Below are 21,172 nucleotides of genomic sequence, written 5' to 3' on the forward strand. Positions count from 1 at the left end.
AAGCTGCTGGGACAACTGTTGTTGTTTCTACATGGCATGCTGGTCAATCTTTTGTTTCTCCAGGTTTAATTGAACTTTGAGTTGCTCGTTCCTCTGTTTTTCTTCGGCCAACTGTTCCTCAAGCCAATTAATCTTCTATTTTTTTGCTACTGTTTGCTCTTCAAGCTGAGCAATCCTTTGATCTTTTTCTTTGATTAATATATTAACCTTAGTGGCCTTATCAATTGTGGCAGCTGTGTAAAACCCTGCATATTAGGATAGCTTAATCAAATCTTCAGAAGGATTGACCTCTGAATCCTTCCATATAACATTCATAAATTCTGATTGAGGAGCTATGGATGATGTCTGGTCAATTTTCCTCTTTTTCCTCTATTTCCTGACTACATCCTTGTGCTTAGGACTGTAAAAGACATCCAGAGGTGGTATCTCCTCAATATTTAATGTAATTTCACTTGAAGGATTTTCAGGGATTATTTCAACTTCTTTCTGAGCTATGACTGTACTGGGTGTCTTTTCAATCACGCTCTCAGTAACGATGGGTTGTTGAGTTGCGGGTGATGCTGATGCAATATTGTTTTGGGGGTCACTCTGGCTTTTGATCTGTTGATCAAATTGTTCCCATTCTTTTATCAAGATGGGGTCAATATTAACATTTGTGCTAAGGGGTTCACTGGTCCTTTCAACTGTTTCCCCTTCCCCGAAAATCTCTTCAATAGTTTGCTCACCGCTTTGCTCTGCTTGCTAAACAGTAAGAGTAGTATTCAATAAATCTAGAGGAAATGTTTGTAACCTCCTTGTCCTGTATTCCATGAATTCATTCATCTTTGTGGTTCCTAGTTTGAATCTTGCCAGATGAGTTACTTGTGAAAATAACTTTGTAGGAACGGATAAATCATCAAACTCATCCTCCTCATGTATAAATTTAGCAATTTTCACCTAACTGGTGAAATTGTAAGCGACCTTGTTTGGATCATATTGTCTCTTAATACTTACTGCTAGATTCAGGTCCTTAGTTTTCTCTGCTTCTTTCTCAGCATGCTTAAAGTCATACAATGTGTAAGTGCCACAGTGGAGGGGAAATGGAGGCCGCACTTGTTTTTTAGAGTCTCTAAGGTTTTTAGTCATTCCCTTCTCCACCATCTGGTATGCTATTTCCCTAGCAAATAGCTTGTCTGGGATATAGAGTGGAAGGACATGAGGGTCTGTTATACTCCCGAAAACTCTAATATAGGTGAAATTCTCCTCTCCGAACCAACTATCGATTGAAGTTAAGTCAATGTTGGCTTCGTTAGAGACCCAAGGAGCAGGCTTGTTAAAAATGGCTTGATGAACAGGTAAAACAAAACCATGGCAAATTCTGTAGATGTGATTTTTGTAATCCGACTTCCATAGATACTTGTGATAAATATGGATAGGGGTTGGGTCTTGAATAGTTCATTTCCAACCCAGAATAGGAAAGTCAAAATTGAAATAGATAGTGTCCATTATGTAGGCGCTCATATAAAATGGGGGCATGACTCTGGTGGTGACAAATCTGTTTCTTCTATAATCTAATATTTGGCTGGCCATTTTATCGGATAGAATAGTTGCCCAATCCATAATAAAAGAGTTGACTATCGCTTCTATTAATGGGACCATTTCTATAGAAAACCTAGTGGAATCTGGGCTTCCAAAGAGCCTACATACCATTGCAGCACCATAACAATACAAAGATGCCAAAGAGTCCACAGAGTACATACCAGAGGATTCGTGCTTATGCTTGTTTGGAAAATGTCTCCACTATTTGATGGGGTCTGACTCTAGTTCATTCTCCTTAGCGAAAGATTCCAAAAACGCCTTGTTGTAGTGCCGTTGGGGATCCGGCAAATGGTACATTTTCTTAACATCTTCAGGCTTGAATGTCCCGAACATCTTCCCATCGGCTGTGAAGAAGGCTCTATCTATTATATTAATACTTTCAATCACCCATCTCACTAGATCATTATATGGTAAAACTTTGGCTCGGGCTGCTATTTTATGGAGGAAGGAGCTGGCCAAGTCATTAAGCGTGCTCTTTGTTTAATCGGTTCCATCCGTTGTTACTTCTTCTTCTATATCCATTGGATTTTATGCTTCAAGTAAAGTATAACTGCCTTCCCACGAGATTTTACCGAGTCCTAGATAGGTAGTATCTGCAATTACCACCAATTTTGCTAGTGATTCTTCCACTACAACAGGGGCCTTTGCTTTCCGAGATTTCTTAGACATGCGATACTCAGTCAGTTCTGCAAAATGAGAAAGAGGAGCGTAACAATCGAAAAACTTGAACAAAGATAATACAAATTACAGACTAAATGCAGTTAAGCACATTAGTTGCATGAGATGTTATGTTGTACTTAGCTATCTTAGATGAAATCTTCGAAGGACGTACCCATAACTGCTCCTTAATGTTTCGCCGTAACCTCCAACACGAAACTTTAATGTTGAAACCATATGTCGCATCGCAAGTCTTAAAATGGTCTTTTGTAGAATAGGTGTCGTGACTCTGCGATTTGCAATCAGCGATTGTGTTATTTTAATATTTGTTTAATAATCGTGTATCACAAATCGGGAGTTACAAGTGCCATACTTAAAAGATTTATTTGCATAGTTGCGATTGCAATGAGTGCTGAGATGGCGTAGGGAGACAACAGGCTTTAATATTGGCAAATCACATTATTTCTTTATTTATCAATTTATTCCTTTACTGCATGTATTTATAATATTTATCACTTTATTTTTATCGAGAGCACATCATACGATAATTAAATCGCATCGTGATTCTTCAATGCGATATATTGGATGTTTCTTTATGAATCAACGATATGCGATTTGCGATAACCTTATCACATCGCGAGATTTCAATGGAGTTTGATGGATGCTTTACTATGAATCAGCGATATACGATTTACGATAGCCTTATCACATCGCAAATTTTCAATGCCGCTTTAAGTCATCCGTGGGAGTGCGAGATGCGATAGTTTTATTACATCATGCGTATAAAAGGTTTACTTCGATAAAACTTTGCAATGAGGGTTTTATTATGACTATGATTGCATCGTAAGCTCTTTAAATGGATTTTCACAAGTTCTTAAAGAAATTCGATTTGCGATGAGCAGTTCTAACTATTCTAAAAGCAATTTTGATATGACTTCTATGGAAAATTTATTTTATTTAAAAGTTTATTGCTTTTATTAATATTCAAAAGGGGACTCATTTCTTATTTAGTATTTTAAGACTAAGAGTTTAAAAATTGAAATGGGGGTGGGGGGGGGGGGGGGGTTGCTGTATAGCACAACAGAGCCATAGGTCTCACTTCTTTGTACTTGCATCCATTTCCATTCAGATGAAGAGGGAGTAGAGAAGCCTCACCTTCCAACTAGGTTTTCTCCCAAAGTTTTTCCCACGTTATATCTTTTGTTATTAGCATTGTGAGTGATTGAAGTTTTGTTTGTTCTTTATTTTCTTCATTTTATATATTACATGCATAAAACCATAACTTAATAAAACCAAAAGTCTAAGGAAAACAACCATCATAGTATAGATTTCTAATTTTTAGTATAAATATATCAAATTTGTTGTGACAAATTGTCTAGTGGAATATCCATGGCAATTTACAAATAACTTGTGAAACTTGCAAACAAGTTAGAATACAATGAAGAGTTCCTTTGTTAACCATGATTGTGTTATCATTACTAGTGAGGATTAGAGTGTTCCATAACTCTAATAATTTTAACTTTGAGTCATTTCAAAGGCTTAATGAGGGCTCCTTGTGCAAGTAGGTCTTGCTACAACATGCTTAGTTAAAAAGGTGTAATTGACTCAATAAAAAATGGCTTCTTTCAAATCCATCCTTTGATAGTGTGATCTAACAATTTTAATCCACGCTAAAAATTGGAGGGTGTTGGGTTCAACCAAGAATGACCCAACAATTATAATGCAATTCAATTTCGATTTGGTTTTACATGTATAGAAATAATTGCAAGTACCAAACATTGAGTAATGAAATTAAGTTGGTATAGATTTATTATTGAATGTTTATGCGATTGACCACTTGAATGCTTGAATATGCATGGTTCGGATTAACTTTATGTGCTTGAATTTCATTATCGTGCTTTGTATTCCATGTATGTATTGCCCATATGACAAATTATAAGTGTGATTTCAATATATGCCAAAATTAGACACAAAAATAATCATCCAAGACACCATGTATGAGAATACACCAACACACATGCACACAAGCACAGATAACTCATTAGACCCCTTATTCCATTTTGAGATAGGTCTAGGACAAAGGACCATCACAAAATAAATAACTTTACTAAAAAATCAATACAAGATGAAGCTTTTAACCAATGTTGTGTTTTCCTTTTCAATGGGGAATTAAAAGCATCCGACTTATTTGCTCCTCCTTTACAAATTTAAGCTATACTTTCTCCCTAGCCCCACCCCAGAAATAAATAAATTAATTTTAAAAAAATGGAATACATTGATTATGTCATGAAAGCATCCATTTGTAGCACTCAATATCACCCCACGAGTGGTTTTGCAATCCAAGTTGTCCCATTGTCTTCCACTTATGAGTAAATTAATGATCCCATCTTGAACTTTTTAATTGTATTTGTGTGCACCAACAATTTAAGGCTCACACTTTTCAACCAAAGTACTTTTCACTTTTCTTTTGCAACATTAAAATAATGCACAATGCACACAAAAGAATAATTCAGGTTTATTAGCCCCAAACTTTTTAAATGAAAATATATCCTATAACTTGTCCATGTTAATATTCAATGAATTACATAAGACTACCTTAAATGGAATATGCACAATTGATTTGCAGAGAGATGACAATGTGGCAAAAAAATTGGGCTTTCATCTTTAAAGTTGTTGCGTGCATTTGGATTGGTGAGAACCATGTCCTTTTAAGCTACTTGTGGGGGAATCTCTAGTTGGTCGTGGGTGTGTGGACTCTTATGTGCGGACAACCCACCTTTGATAATAATCTAGATAAATATTTAGCCAAAGAAGCATCAACGTGCTAAGAATAGCTTTGAAACACTATAACCTATAAAATTAGTGTCCTTGGTAATTATCAAAGGTGGCCCGTTACAAAACAAGGAGGAAGCATGGTTACATACTCAAACAATGGATATTTGCTAGAAAAAAAAAGCAAATCATTCTCTGATCCAAATTTAAATAGGAACGCAACAAATTACAGATATAACCATAAATACAAAGATGCAGCAGAAATAACACTTCATTTCATCAATATAAAAACAAAAAAAATTGAAATATACTTACAAACAGAATGGAAATAAGACTAGCTCAGGCGATGGTAGCTTATCTCAGAGAAGAGATGTGGTGGCTACATGCCTTTGAACTATGTTACAATGAGGCTCAAGGGCCTATTTATTATTGAAAAACATGAGAAAACCCTAAACAACCAAAACCATAACCCCAGGAGATGTAACGCCAAGATTTTGTGGGCCCCATTGGGGTTAATTGGGCAACCAGCTTCTCGGGTTCATAACTTGGTCATATTATCTACGTTTGGTGCGTATGACACCTTGTTGGAAATACCTCTTCGAGTACTACAGGTTTTGCCACAGGCCCTTGCCAATGGCTATGAGCCTGCAACAGACCTCAAAAAAACGTCGTTTAGGGGGTCAAAACTGCTCCGAAAGTTCGGGACTCGAAAAAATGCTAAAAATAATAAATGTTGAAATAAACAAGGAAACAAAAGAAACTGACTGGAGATCTAGGTGGATAGGTGAGTGGCCACCAATATCCACATGGATCATTCTCGAAGGTTCAACACGCAACTTTCAACCTCGTATGACAATATTTTTATATCGGGGTGTACTCATTTTAGTAGATGATCCTTGTGTTTTTTCTTGGAAGTTATTCACATTTGTATTCCAATTATCTATTCACTTTCTCTACATCACTATGCTCTCCATGATAGATGTACTATACACTATTATGTAGATTCAAAAGAGGAGGAGGCAAAATAGGATCTATTACACACTTAGGATAAAAATTATATCCTATAATGTAAAATACACATAAATGATACATGACTTCATGGTTTAGGGAGCCATAGCCTAACAATTCCCTAGGTTGATATGAATAAATTTGATGGTAAAGATCCTATAACATGGAATATTCTAGATGAAGCAATTATTTGGTCTACACTAGTTCTCTTTTTACAAGAAAGTAACTCTTGCATCCTTGTATTTAGAACACCAAGTGCTCTCTTTACAAAATGGTAACCCTTGCATCCTTGTATTTAAAACACCAAGTGCTCTCTTTACAAAAGGGTAACTCTTGCATCATTGTATTTCTAACACCAAGTGCTCTCTTTACATAAGGGTAACTTTTGCATCCTTCTATTTAGACCCATATCAATTTGTTTGGTGCCAGTGGATTTGTAAATCAAACAAATATTCTATTGTATCTTAGTCCAGTTTTATAGATAACTTGATAATGCATTTTGGGGATATTAGGAGAAACATATTATTTAGTCAATTGATAAATATTTAGTAAAGAGGTATAATTATAAATCATATTTAACAATTCTAAAAGCAATGTCTCAAGGTAAAAAGCATTCTAGAGAATGATTTGTTAGATTTTTTTTGGGGCACTTTAAATGAGAGCATTTGACATGATGTGCATATCTTCAAACTGAAATCCCTAGAGTATGCTTTCAATGTGGTTAGGAAAGTTGAAATTTAAAATATGGCTAGTAGAAGGGTGGCCACTAACAATTATAGAGAGGACCACATTCCCTCTCCCAATATCACTTAACCTACAAGGTTGACAACTCAACAAATGGATGAAAGAAGAACAAAGGGACTATATTTCAATTGTGATAGAAAGTACATAGAGGGGCATAAATATGGTGAGAAGAAATTATTCTACATATGATGTGAAGAGAAAGAAAATCAAGACTTTGAACCATCACAAAATCTATAACTAGAAGAGATTATTCCAACCATATCTTTTCATCCACTAGTTGGCATCAATACTTTGCAAACCCTCAAGATAGAAGGATATATCAAAAAAAAGCTAACATTATTGTTTGATTCTAGTAGTACCTATATCTTCATTAATTGAAAATAGTAAATTATTTGAATTGCTTTATATATCTAGCATTGGAATTTCAAATAATAATTTTTGAGATGGAGGTACCATAAACTATTAAAAAAAGTACCATATTATTAAGCTCACTATGGGGGAGCATTTATCGATAGTCCCATGATTACAATCCAAGTGGGTGGTGTTGATGTTGTATTAGGGGTATAATGGTTACAATCATTGGGAACAATGTCACTTAATTATTGATAACTTTCCATGAGATTTTCCTTGAAGATAAATGAATTTGAACTTAGAGGCATCTAAGGTTATCCCTCTAAAGTGATAAGCTCCGAAGACACGACAAAATTACTAAAAAGAGGATGCCATGGTGTAATTTCACAATTGTGCTCACTAGATGTTTAAATATCTAGACCCTCTACTTTTACGGATCTTCAAAAAGTCATTAACAATCATTCCAAGGTATTTTGACAAATGCTTAAGGGTCTTTGACTTGCTTGAGATCATGACCATGCTATTCATTTGCAACTCGGAAGCTACCACCTAACAATCGGCCTTATAGGTATTTGTATGAACAAAAAGTGAGATTGGGCATATGGTTCAAGAAATGTTATAGGTTGGCATCAATCAAACTAGCCAATGCTCATTCTCGTGAACAATGGTGACAACTAATAAAACAAAAACAAAAACAAAAAAACAAAAAAAAACAAAAACAAAAACAAAAAAACAAAAAACAAAAAAAACAAAAAACAAAAAACAAAAAAAAAAACAAAAAAACAAAAACAAAAACAAAAAAAAACTTCATTTCACGTGTGTCCATATTATAGAGAACTCAACAAAATGATCATTAAAAACAAGTTTCTTATTCCTCACATTATGAATTATGAGATGCATCGTGAGGAGAAATTTTCATTATCAAGTTGGGTCTTCATTCTAGATATCATCAAATGAGAATTAGGCAAGAAGACATTCCTATAACAACCTTTAGAATAAATGGAGGTCAATTTTAGTTTTGGTAATTGCATTTAGCCTTACTAATGCGCCTTCAACATCTCAAAGGTGAATGAATTATATTTTGAATCCCTTACTCAAAAAAATTGTGTCTATTTTTTTTATGATATACTAATCTAAAAAAAATCTTGGGAAGAGCATGTACAACATGTTGACTTGGTATTTCAACTATTGGAAAAGCAACAAATATATGCAAAGTTTTCTAAGTGTGGCTTTAAGGTTCAAGAAATGGAATATTTGGATCATATTGTATCTCATGAAGGTGTCAAAGTGGATCCTAAAAAAATTAAAGCTATGATGGAATAACCAATTCTCAAAACATTGAGTAATCTTAAAGGGATTTTAGGATCGATATGCTAATACCACAAGTTTTTCAAGAATTGCAGTCAAATAATAACCATTCTAACAACATTTTAAAAAATGAGCTTTTCTTGGACTTAAGAAGCAACCAAAGTTTTTGAAAAACTTAAGGAAGCTTTGTGTGCAACTCCTATCCTGGACATGCTGACTTCATAAAAACATTTACCTTAGAGTGTGATGCCTCATGGAATGACATTGGCGTAGTTTCAATGCAAGAAAAAACACATCTTACCTTTGAAAGCAATCAAATTAGAGGAAAGAATGTACTTAAACACATTTATTAAAATGAAACATTGGCCATATTACATGTAATTAAGAAATGGTGCCCTTACTCAATAGGAGGGGACTTCAAGGCAAAAAAATATCATGAAAATTTGAAGTACCTTGGAACAAAGATTATTTTCAAAGGAGCAACAAAATGGATTACATATATGATAGGTTATGACTTCAAAATTATCTATAAAAAAGGAAAATAAAGTGTGGTGGCAAATGCACATTCAAGGAAAGAAGAAGTTATAGAGTGCTTATTCTGTCCTATTTTCATTTTGCAATCTAATTGGGTGGAAAAAGTATGGATATAATGGAAGTCAAATAATAAGGTATGCATGATCATTCAACAATTACAAGTGGACCGAAGTGTATTAGATAAATTTGTGTGAAAAAATGATATATTGTATTATTAAGATCACTTATATTTATGCAAGAATCCTAAGATCAAATAGAAGGTCCTATAGGAGGACATTTAGGGTTCTTGAAAACTTACCACAATATTAAGAAGGTTTTTTTTCTAGGGAGGTATTAAAATTAATGTTCAAAAGTTCTTGGCCAAATGTGTGGTTTTCCAATAGTTTAAGGAAGACAATCAATACATTGGGCCTCCTACAACCATTAGTGATACCAAGCCAATATTGGGAATATGTTTCAATAGAATTCATTGTAGGTCCACCTTAGTTCAAAGGAAAGAATTTCATCATAGTAGTGGTAAATCGACTCACAAAGTATACCCATTTTTCCCTCTTTCTCATCCTTTTATGGTAAATAAAATAGGCATAACATTCATGGAAGTGGTTTAGAAGCTACATGGAATTCTCAAGATTATTCAAAGTGATAGAGATCTAATTTTCATTGGTAATTTTTGAGATTAATTATTTTCTTGTTTGGGTAGTGAATTGGCTCATATCTCCACTTATCATCCTAAAACCAGTGGGAAAATTGAGATTGTTAATAAATGTCTAAAATGGTATATTCATTGTTTTTCATATAATAAACAAACATGATGGTCAAGTGGTTTCCCTTGGCAAAATGGTGATACAACACATCCTTTTGTACTTCATAAAGAATGTCTCCATTTATGACACTTTATGGCTATCATCCTCCATCCATGACATCACCCTTGATAGGGAAAGTGAAGCTTCAAGTAGTAGAGGACCACATAGAGCACCAACAAGCGGCTCTCTAATTATTGAAGGATAGCTTTCTCATAGCACAAAATAGGATGAAATAACAACTTGAACAACATTGTAATGAAAGGGAATTTGAAGTGGGGGAATGGGTATTTTTGAGGCTATAACCATACAAGCATATGCCCTTCAAGCAACAAAAGAAGTACAATAAATTGGCATTGAACTATTATGGACCCTATAAGGTGTTCCAAAGAGTTGTAAGTATGGATTGCAAATTGATGTTGCCTCCATCTCCACATGTACATCCAATCTTCCATGTTTCTTGCTTAAATAAGGTAGTCTATGATAAGGTCCCATCTTAGAGTATTTTGCAGTGATTAATAAAGAAGAGAAAACCATACTAGAAGTAGAAGTGATTATTAAATAAGGATCAATAAACTACAAAATCAAGAATTACTATGTACATTATTAAGTGGAAGAACTTACCAATAAAAGAGGTGAGATAAGGAGATGAGTTCTTCATGCAAAATATCCACATTTAATCAATTATTGAGCGAAACACTTGTTTAAAGGGGAGGGGCATCTTAATCCTTGGATGTTAAGTTATTACAATTCAATTGTTATATTAGCGTTGTACTTATTGGTTAGCTAAACCCTTTAATTGTAATTATACCCTTTGTCTCCTATATATACCAAGGAAGTAGTTCTAGAAATCATCTCATCTTGTACATTATTTTATTGTAAAAGAGGGTTTCTCACTCAAATAGGCTTCTCATTCATTCTTCTCTCTCATTGTCAAGGTGCAGAGTTACTTCTCTTCTATTTTTATGTTATTTCGGTGTTTTGGTGCATAGCATTTGGGTGCATTTTCAAATGCCAAGGACCATCACCTCAAATAGAGATAATAGATTTCTTAGTGCCTTTTGAACTACACTTTGGGAGAATATGGACAATAAGTTAAAATGATCTCCAACTTTCCATCCATGTGTAACAACCCTAGTTAAAAACACATGTAAAAATATATAAGACCATGGTTGATGGGACACGTATTCCAGGCTGAATGTTGGGCAAGACATCCTAGTGGGTGTTCATTTCGATTATTATGGCTAAAGGAAATTGGCAAAGGCATTAACAAAGGATTTGGAAAGGCATGAGGCATTAACTGGCATTTTATTTATGAAAATAAAGGAAATTAAGAGAAAATGAAGGTGAAAGAAGTTGCATGTGAGGAGGAAATTGAAGGAAAATAATGGAAAATGAAGAATATAGAGGCCTCATTGATAAAAAGGCTTATGAGGATCAATTGGAAAGCTTGGTTGTTCAATTTTGGAGCCCTCTCATTATTCTCTCTCTCACTCACTCTTGGACACTTAGATTTTTCTTGGATCACTTTGCCATTAGATCAAGAAAGAAAAGAAGGCAAGAGGAAGGAAGGAGCAAGCAAGGAAGAGCAGGATCAAGCAACTACAACAAGATTCTTTGCAAGTATCGATTTGCATGTTTGATTTCCTTGCTAGATTTGGCATGCATGGCATTGCATGTGGCTCTTTTTGTCATGGCATGGGTTTTTCTAGGTGTGATAGTGTTTTCAGCCTAGCCTTGCCATTTTCTAGATAGCCTTGATGAGATGGGTTCTCATACTTCAGTTAAGATGGATGGCCAGATGGATTCGAAGCTGAGTGGGGCGGATCTCCGAAATGACAAACACATGGCCTAGTGGTCCCTGAACCAAACTGTGGACCACGGTAAATCCAATGGCCTAGTAACCCCTAGGCTAGATTGTGGATTATGATAAAGCCAAGATTATGTGCCTCAGTGGGCCTAGGAGTCCTTGCCGTTGAATGGCGAGATATACAGTAAATCCAAGAGGTGGATTGCTCTCTGTTGGGCCTAGTAGTCCCGGGATGGGATGTATGATAAATCTTGGAGAGTGGGTATTAGTGTAGGGCCTAGTCATCCCTGGATCAGACTGTGGATTATAGTAAAGCCAGAGAGACTAGGAGGCACTAAAATTCCTCACGATGTAGGCGAAGAACTCTCGTAGCATCCATCCTTGTTTGGTTCTTTTTGGTTGGTTATGAGTCCCACATTCATGCTTGGTATATGGCACGGGGGTGATTGGCTGAAGAAAGATTAGGCTCACCCAATCTATGGTCGGGTGGAATGTGGTAGTCCCATTTCCGGTTGGTTTTTGCATTCATTAATGAGAAATTCATTCCCTTGGTTTTCATGTGTAAGTGTATTGGTTTATATGTGGATTTTATGGCTGATATATTTATGGTATTTCTATTGTTACTATGCTATTTAAATGTATATTTTATGAAAAAAGCTATGTATGGCTCTCAGTATGTTTTTACTTGTAAATGAATGGACAATGTATCTATGACCTAATAGATCATAATGCAGCAAAATACATGAGGGAATAATGGTTCTTAGCGATTCTCAGATAAGCATGAGATCCCTATGCTTCATTTTGTTGTTTACACCTGTAGATTACATGTTGCGATATGTTTGATAAAAATGTTGTCATGGCTAGTAGGGGTCTTGTTAAGGGCTTGTTTAACTAATTGCTTCTACTTCATTATTTCCTTATTATTTTATTGCTTTTAAGATATCATGCCATTATGGGCAGTGACCTAGGCTTTGGGCTGGAAAAAGTGTCTCAAATCTCGGGAATGCTTGCACAAAACAAGACAAATTGGTCCTTGGACGCTGGCATGCAGGCCTTTGAGAGCATCCAAAGGTCCCTGGACGTTGGCATGCCCATAGCATGAGAGTGTCCAGAGGGAAAGTGATCAGAAACTTCAGTGGTACGCAGGGGCAAGTTGCTTGAAATGTTGGCATGGTTCTTAGGGGTCTTGTAGCTGATGTGGAAGGTATTTTTATTATGTTTATGTCGATTCCATTTCCTTATGGTCACATAGGAGGTTGAATCCAATCATAGTAGCCTCTCGTCGCATGTTTACCCCAATTGGTCGATTACTTGGGTAGATGTGGGAGGAGGGCATTACACCATGGATGGATGAACATGCAAACTTAGTGGACATGACATTGGCTCAACTTTTGAGGGGTTATAATCAAAATCATCCAAGGAATTGGGAACAAAATTGATTTATGTTCAAGTGGCTTATAATAGAGTTTCCCACACTTATGTGAGTAAGTCCCCGTTTTAAATTGTGACAGCCTCAGGCTAATCCCCCTTCATTATAAATCTTCATATATTTTGATTATGATTAAAAAGGCCCAAGATTTATATTCCAGAGTTTGAGGAAGGAGGTTGTTGGGCTTTAAAGGAAGCTTGACATTTTTCATGACAACCATTGAAAGCTAGCATGTGTGCCTTAAATGGGATGGTTTTACAAATTAATGGAGCAGGAAAGAAGGACATAAGAACCATGCATGCCTTGGATAAATCTACAACACAGAGGAAAAAATTAAATAGAGAATGGGTTGCATTAACAGTTGGGGGGGGGAGAGAAGTCAACCAACAAGAAGTGGGGAGGAAGGGGAGTTGACACAACAACATTCCCTACCACCACATAGGGCAGAACCAGTGTAGCCAAGAAGGAAGGGGCAACAACAATGTATGCCTACACAACCAAAGTTGCAACTATGGAATGGGGACAATTATCATCACACTCCACACAAGGAGAGACAAGCGTTCTTAGGGATGAGGATACCCCACACGTGACAGGGAAGAGGGAATTCACGAAGAGAGCATGAGAGGCATAATTTGGGAAAGAGTGATACTAATACAAAGAGAGACACGGAAAACACAGGAGAACACAATTGAACGAGAATGAGAGAAGAACTATGTGTTGCTATCAAAACATGGGGAGTAGAGGAATCCTTCAGTTGAGCATTGGGAGGTGGACGAATAGCTCTTAGGTGAGGATAATAGTCTCTGGATTCCCTGTAAGACTAGAGGGTGTAGATGGTTTTCTTTGGATTCCATTGACAACTTGGGTGGAGGCCTATTCCTTGGACTCCTAGAAGGAGAAGTTCTTTAGCCCCCTCTGCTTGCTTTCTTGGTTTTGCAATGAGCTCTAGACTCCCTTGTGTTGATAGGTGAAATAATTCCTCCTGTAATGAGTGAGCATTGACCTGATCAGGGTCCTTATTAGACCCCTATTTGTTTGGTGTGGCTATATACTCTCTGGAACAAAGGTCTGGTTGCTCGTACTAATCTAAATAAAAAATATATACATGAAAACTAATCTAACAAGGAAATATATTACCTAACACTAATCTAATTTATTCATCCTAAACATTTACAAGTAACTATAAACAAATACACAACTTGTTGTGTATGAGTGGATCTAGCTTGAACAATTCGCACACCAAGGGATGGGGAGATCACCAAATGCAATATTTTGAGCAAACACCATGGATGTTTAAATTGATGATAACCCTAACTAGAATGTAGGTCCAGTCAGCCACTTAAATTGATTTTTGAGCTTTGTTTTTTAAGAGCTCATGAAATGTTGGGGTTTATTTTGATGTTTCTATAATTTTATGCAATTTACTAAGTCTAAATGACATAAAATAAATCTATCTTGATAGCGAGAGTAATATGTTTAAACTATATTTTTGAACATCAAAAAATGAATGCCAATTCATTAAAAATAAATTGATAATAAATCTAAGTAAATTAAAAATAGTTTGAAAAAACAATATGCTTTATCGTTTCAAAAGAAAAAATAGAATTACATTCTAACAATCTACAAAAATTGATATGAATGAAAGTAAAAAGGATAAATATGAGCAACCCGGATGCGGGTGCCTTAATGAGATGTTAAAGCTTGAGCATGCGGAGCCGGCATCTGGCAATACCTTGAGTAGGTTTGGCGGTTCGAGGCAGGATATTAATTAGCATTTATGAAGTTTCGGGTTCAAGGCACGCAGGAAATAGATTTCAGGATGGCGCGCACAACTCACGGTTCATTTGCTCTGGTCTCTTCAGACAGTGACATAGTCGCTCCGGTTTCTTCAGGTAGTGCTCCTCTCTGGTGGTTATGTCCTCAGAGCTTCTGCGCAGCACAGAGAATTTGGAAGACACCATGGCTTCATAATTGCTCACATCTTGCCAGCTTCAGGTATTTGGTTTTGTCTCTTTTCGAAGGTGTTTGGTGTAGTAAGCCAGTCTTCTCCATATGCGTCGGGTGTATTAAGTCAGTCTTCTTGTTCATCTCTGTAAGGGTTTCGTTTCTGTCTTTGCTGAAGGTGTCTGGGTCGGGTATTGGGTTCATTCAGTCGTTGCTGGGCTATTTTTCGTGGTCGTTTATATATACTGTGTGCTCTGCTTTGGGGTCTTCAGTTCAGAGGTCTGTTCATTCCGGTTTCATTTAGTTTGTGGCGAGTCGCTTCTCTTTCTCCCTCAGTCCTTCAGCACTTTCAAACTGTTGATCTATTTTGCAATGGCCCGTCGTCGTGGCATACCCAGGCGTGGTAGCAACTCAGGGTCCCGTGGAGGTTCTCGGGGTCGTGGTGGTTCTAGACCTCGACGTATAACTCCGTTAGCCTCTGCCTCGCCATCCTCACTGCCCTCAGACCACTCTGGACCCTCCCTGAACAGCTCGTTTCACTCATCCCGGTTCAAGTTCAAAAGCAGGCTTAACAAACCGCTTATCTCAGCCATTATAACTGTTATTTTCTCGGAGGAAGAAGATGAGCTCACAGGCTCAGATGAAACCTCCAAGGATCAGTCTCTCTCTCAAAATCCCAGTGATTCTCAGGGTAGCTTGGCTGGTGATGTCCTCAATAATCCCGCTGTGTTGCATGAAGAAGGCCAACAAGAAGATTCTCGCCCTCAGCCAGACTCTTCTCAAGAGCATATTATAGCTTGTGACCTGGGGCCTATTCCATTCAGGTTCAGCTCTCTCTGGATCAAAGAGGCAGACTTTATGGACAGGGTCAGAGACTGCTGGAAAGATTCAGTCAAAGGTTCTGCCTTCTTTGTGTGGGAGGAAAAACTTAGAAGAGTTAAAGCCATGCTAAAAAATTGGGCCAAGACCCTGCCCAATCCAGCTACAGAAAGGAAAAAATCCAGATAGAACTAAAAAGCCAGCACCTCTATCTAGAACAATTGAAATTTCAAACAAGGATTTGGAAAAGGAGGCCAAACTTCAAAAAAAATTCCATAAGGCATGCCTAGCAGAAGAGGATTATTGGAGGCTTAAGTCTAGAAGTCTTTGGCTCAAATCTGGAGACAGGAATTCCTCCTTTTTCCATAAACAAGCGCAAGCTAGAAAAGGACGGAACTCCATCACTGAAATAAAAGAAGAAAACAGAGTTCTAAAGGACTTTGCAAGCATAAAAAAGGCAGCTTCAGATCACTTTGAGAAGCTGTACAAGGAAGACATAGGAGCTGATCATAATGATAGCCTCCTAGATGTTGTCCCTAATCTCATCACCCCCAATATGAACAAGATCCTAGAAAGCAAAATCACGCTCAAGGAAACCAAGGAGGCTCTCTTCGCCATGGATCCGGATAAAGCCCCGGGTCTGGATGGTTTCACACCGAGATTTTTACAAACTTGCTGGCAGATAATTGAGAAGGAATTTCTCAAAATGATTCAGAAATCCCAGGACTGTCAAAAGATCGGAGGCTGCACTAACTCAGCATTTCTCGCCCTCATCCCAAAGGAAAAAGGGGCAAACTCCTTCAACAGATTTCGACCAATTTCATTATGTAACATTGGGTACAAAGTGATCACCAAAGTGATAGCAAACAGGTTGAAAAAATTCCTTCCTAAAACCATTCTGGAAAATCAAGGGGGATTTATCAAAGGCAGGCAGCTGGTGGACAATTTCGTGCTGGTGCAAGAAGCAATTCACTCCAGCCAACACCGAAAGGAAAAAGGCATGGTTATCAAACTAGATCTAGCTAATGCTTTTGACCGTGTTAGACATAAATTTTTGTTTGATGTCATGTATAAACTGGGATTCGGGCAAAGCCTCATAAAGTGGATCAAAGCATGCATATCGGATCCCTGGATTGCCCCCCTGGTAAATGGAAGGGCAGTTGATTTCTTCAAAGCCTCGAGAGGGCTGAGGCAGGGGTGCCCTCTCTCACCTCTTCTTTTCGTCATTCAGGCTTCTGCTCTCAATTTCTATTTGAATAAAAAGCAACAAGACCAAGCCATTCCTGGCCTATGCATTGCAAGAGGGGTGAAACGTATCAACCATGCACTTTTTGCTGATGACACCCTTCTACTGGGAGTTGCCACACCACAATCAGCTATTAATTTTAAAGCAGTTCTGGATGATTTCTGTAAGATCTTAGGCAGTGTACTAAACAAAGGTAAATGTCAAATATTCTGCTGGAACACCCTTGCTTCTACTGCAGCCTCCACTAGTTGGTCCTCGTTCAAATACCTTGGGCTGCCAATATTTAATAAGAGGGTGTCAAGCAAACACTGGTTTCCTCAACTAGACAAATTCAAAGCTAAGATGCAAGCATGGGGATCCTCGTGGCTCAACATTGCCGGCAAAGCAATGCTCATCAAGGCAGTCCTCAGCAGCCTCCCGATTTTCAAATTCTCTGTCCTTCTGGCACCTGTGGGAATCATCAAAAAGATGGAGGAATTAATCAGACAATTCTTCTGGAAAGGGGGCAAACAAAATGATAAGAGATTCTCCCTAATCAATTGGGAAACAATCATAAAACCAACTCTTGAAGGGGGATTGAACTTTAAGGACCTCAAGGCTCAAAATCTACCTATGGGAGCCAAATTAATTTGCAAAATTATTGCTCCTAATCCAAATTGGGCTCAGATTGCTTTGTGGAAGAAATATTTCAGAGGAGCGAGGCTCAGGTGCTTGGATCAACCAAAAAACGCACTCAGAACTCTCTTCAGCAATTTCATTAATAGAGCTGCTCCAATCATAAAAAATCACACGCACTGGATACCTGGTAATGGCAAGCATATTCAGTTATGCTTAGAGCGTCCCCACGTTCCTCTAAACCTTGCTCCTTGGGCAGGCATATGGAATTTCCCCTCTATTCCCAAAATAGACCATTTTTGTTGGATCCTCTGTCACCAAAAAATCCTCACGGAGGCAAACTTCAAAAAAGAGGATTCAATGGGCCCTCTAGATGCATTCTTTGCAAGGCAAACTCTGAATCTGCCCTTCATCTTATGATTGAATGTAATTTTATAGTCTCTATTTGGCAGGAACTGCTGGAAGGTTGGAACTACGATCTCATGCTCCCCACCTCTGTTCAAGATTTATTCACAGGCTAGATGGCCAGATACCCATGCACTCAACCAAAAAACAAAACGATCAGATTATCTTGGAGCGCATTGCCAAAATTCATCAGTTAGCAGGTTTGGCTGGAAAGAAATAGGAGGATCTTCCGGAACAAAATTCAGGATCACAGAATAGTAGCCAACTCAGTGAGAATCCAATTAAGGGAGTGGCTGGAAGGCACGGGCGACGACTCAAATCTGAACCAGCAAGACAGAGACCTGGGTTCTGTCCTCAAGCTTAGCTTCCTCAAGCCAAGAAGCTCCCCTCCAGCTCTTGAAGATTGGCAAATTAGGAAAAATGAGAAAGATTTTCAGGACTGGCTGTCCAATCAATCAACTCCCTCCCTATTCTTCGATGGGGCAGCAAAAGGAAATCCAGGGAAGGCCGGAGCAGGAGGACACATTATTCTGCCAGACAATGCATCGCCTCATACCTTCGCCTGGGGTCTAGGCCATACAACTAGCATACAAGCCGAGGCGTTGGCTCTCCTTCAAGGTGTAACCATCCTCAAAGATCTAGGAATTCGGGAAGCAAATATCTTTGGAGACTCCCAAGTAATCATAAGAGCAATGGCAACCATCTCCAACTCAGCAGATCTGCAGCTAGCAAGGCTAATTACAAGAATCAAAAGCATTTCAAAGTCTCTCCACTTGACTTATTTTCATGTCCTGAGAACAAATAATAAAGCAGCAGATATTCAAGAAAACAAGGCAGTTCTCTTAGAGGCTGGATCTATTCTCAAAAACAAGGAAATCTTGTGGGTGCCTATCCCATAAAAAGACATGTTTTACTGCCTTTTATTAAATCAGTTCGTATGTATTTTTCAGCTTGGACAATTAGCAACAAAAGTGCACTTTAACAATTGTAGAAAGAGGAAGCATATCAGAACAAGAGCCAATTCCCACTTGGTAGAAAGGCACGCTAAAAACTGCTCCTCCTTTTGTAACCGTTTGAGAGGCTATTGGCCAAGCAGATAATGAAATCCCATAACTGTTCTTGTAAAAAAAAAATATATCAATTATATATATATATATATATATATATATATATATATATATATATATATATAGTTGTTTGATAATAATAATGTTAATAAAATATAGTAGTTACTTGAAATTATAGTCTTTATATTGCTCTCTATTTAAGCCTTTGTGATGGTCTGCCTCTTCATCTGGTTGGCCAAAAATTTCTCTTATGTGATTTCTACTAAGACTTTTCTTAATTCATTATGGATCTGCATTCATTATTCTATTCGCTTCTTTATTTGATTATTCATTTTATCAATTTCATTATCATTCATGCTTTTTTCTTTGACTATTCATTTTATTAATATCATTTAATTAAAAAAATTCTTTCTCGAGTTCATGCTCATAATTTAATGTTTTTGTGTCGAGAGGCATTCTCTAATCCACTATGGTACCGATGTTGTAATGTAATGTTTAACATTTTGACTTGGTCAAAATCAAATAGTATTAAAATAAAATAGTTAGTTTAACCTCTTTCCTCCAGCAAGCATGGTTATCCGCCCAAGCTTTAGAACTGCCTGAACAATGGATAAACGAATGGACGGAGTATACTATCGCTCTCACTCAAGCTCACATCAGGCTCACAGAAGGACCTGACGAGATCATCTGGGCTTTTGCCAAGCATGGTGTTTACACCCCAAAGCTAGGATATCTAAGGCTCATGGAACCTTATAGGCCCCCAGACTTACATCCCACCTGGAAAGCGCTCTGGAAGCTTAAGTCAGCTCCCCGGACAAGATTATTGATGTGGAACATCTTATTTGACAAAATTCCTACAGGCACCAATCTCATGAAGAGGTCCTTCTATGGACCTTTTCGCTGCCACTTATGTCATAGGGCAGAAGAAAGCACTGATCACTTGTTCCTATTCTGCAGCTCTTCTCTTCAATTCTGGCAATCTCTCACCTCACAAGTCCCGCTTTTGAAAGAATGGCATGGTAACAACCTCACTGAAGCATGGAATAACTGGTGCCATAATCACACAGGGAAATCTATCAACCTGCCTCTGCTGGCCTGCTGGGCCGTTTGGATAGCACGAAATCAGGCAATCTTTAACCTCAAAGCCCCTCACTGGCCATCTATAATCCTCCACACGGTTGCTGATTATAACATGCTACCTGAAGAGGATCCCCCCGCCCCACCTCGAATCATCAAACCTGTTCCCATCGACAAATCAATTCCATGGGCTTTCTTCGATGGCTCGGCCCAAGAAGCGGGCTGTGGGGGTGGTGCTATTCTCCATCTCAATGAGAGGCATTGCTTCAAGCTTCAAATCAATCTTGGTAGAGGCACAAATAATTATGCTGAACTATGCACGACGAAACATATCATCCACTTTGCTATCCATAAACATTGCAGACACCTACAGCTATTTGGAGACTCTAAAATTGTTTGCAATTGGCTGAATGATGCATCTCATTGTCATTCATTTTCTTTGAGACACATACTTGATGAAGCAAAGAGACTGACTACTTCCTTTGAATCATTTGTCTGCCATCACGTTTACAGGGAACAAAACACCGTCGCCGACCAGCTCTCCAAAGAGGTCGCGCACAGAGAAGGAGAAGACCGGTTGATCCAGGAGGAAATCGACGGCACATACTACCAGCACTACCACAGACCTTTTGATGATCATATGGACGATGGGCTATAGGCCCACACTTTATCAGTAACTTTTTTGTTTATAGCATGTACATAGACTGTCCAGACATGAGTTCAGCTCAAATCCTTTTGTTTATATTCAGCATATATATTGCTCTCTGCGAAGAGCATAGTTACAATTTTGATCACTGATAGACATACTAGTTCTTTTTGGAAATGCTCCCTGCGTGGAGACATCTTGGTTTTTCTCTTTCTAGAACTACAGTTTTTGAACTCGACAGGCAATGCTGCCTCCATATGAATATGCTTCGGCATCTGCAAAATGTAATTTCTTAATACTTAATAGAAATTACGATTTTTTCCCAGGGGAAAAAAAAAATAGTTAGTTTAATTGTAAGAGAC

At 37.7% G+C, this 21,172-nt stretch overlaps 1 protein-coding gene across 1 annotated transcript; it reads left to right on the forward strand.

Moving 5' to 3' along the window:
• Positions 1–16,310: 16,310 nt before the first annotated feature.
• Positions 16,311–20,822, forward strand: LOC149152860 (uncharacterized). The gene is made up of 6 exons (XM_089443622.1): positions 16,311–16,898; positions 17,019–17,193; positions 18,068–18,220; positions 18,321–18,697; positions 19,653–20,422; positions 20,678–20,822. Exons 1-6 carry the CDS (start codon positions 16,311–16,313, stop codon positions 20,820–20,822), a joined length of 2,208 nt encoding a protein of 735 aa, XP_089299748.1.
• The last annotated feature ends 350 nt before the right edge of the window (positions 20,823–21,172 follow it).

Source organism: Pinus tabuliformis, chromosome 9, assembly GCF_031772625.1.
Source record: "Pinus tabuliformis cultivar Carrire ecotype Pingquan chromosome 9, CPIR1, whole genome shotgun sequence".
Taxonomy (NCBI): Eukaryota; Viridiplantae; Streptophyta; class Pinopsida; order Pinales; family Pinaceae; genus Pinus; species Pinus tabuliformis.

What these genes read in the sequence shown, in the direction of transcription:
- LOC149152860 (XM_089443622.1), top strand. Translation starts at nt 16,311, where the DNA reads ATGAACAAGATCCTAGAAAGCAAAATCACGCTCAAGGAAACCAAGGAG. An exon ending in CAAAATTCATCAGTTAGCAG is followed by an intron (nt 18,221 to 18,320) that starts GTTTGGCTGGAA and finishes AGTGGCTGGAAG; the next exon opens with GCACGGGCGACGACTCAAAT. An exon ending in ATTCTCCATCTCAATGAGAG is followed by an intron (nt 20,423 to 20,677) that starts GCATTGCTTCAA and finishes TCACGTTTACAG; the next exon opens with GGAACAAAACACCGTCGCCG.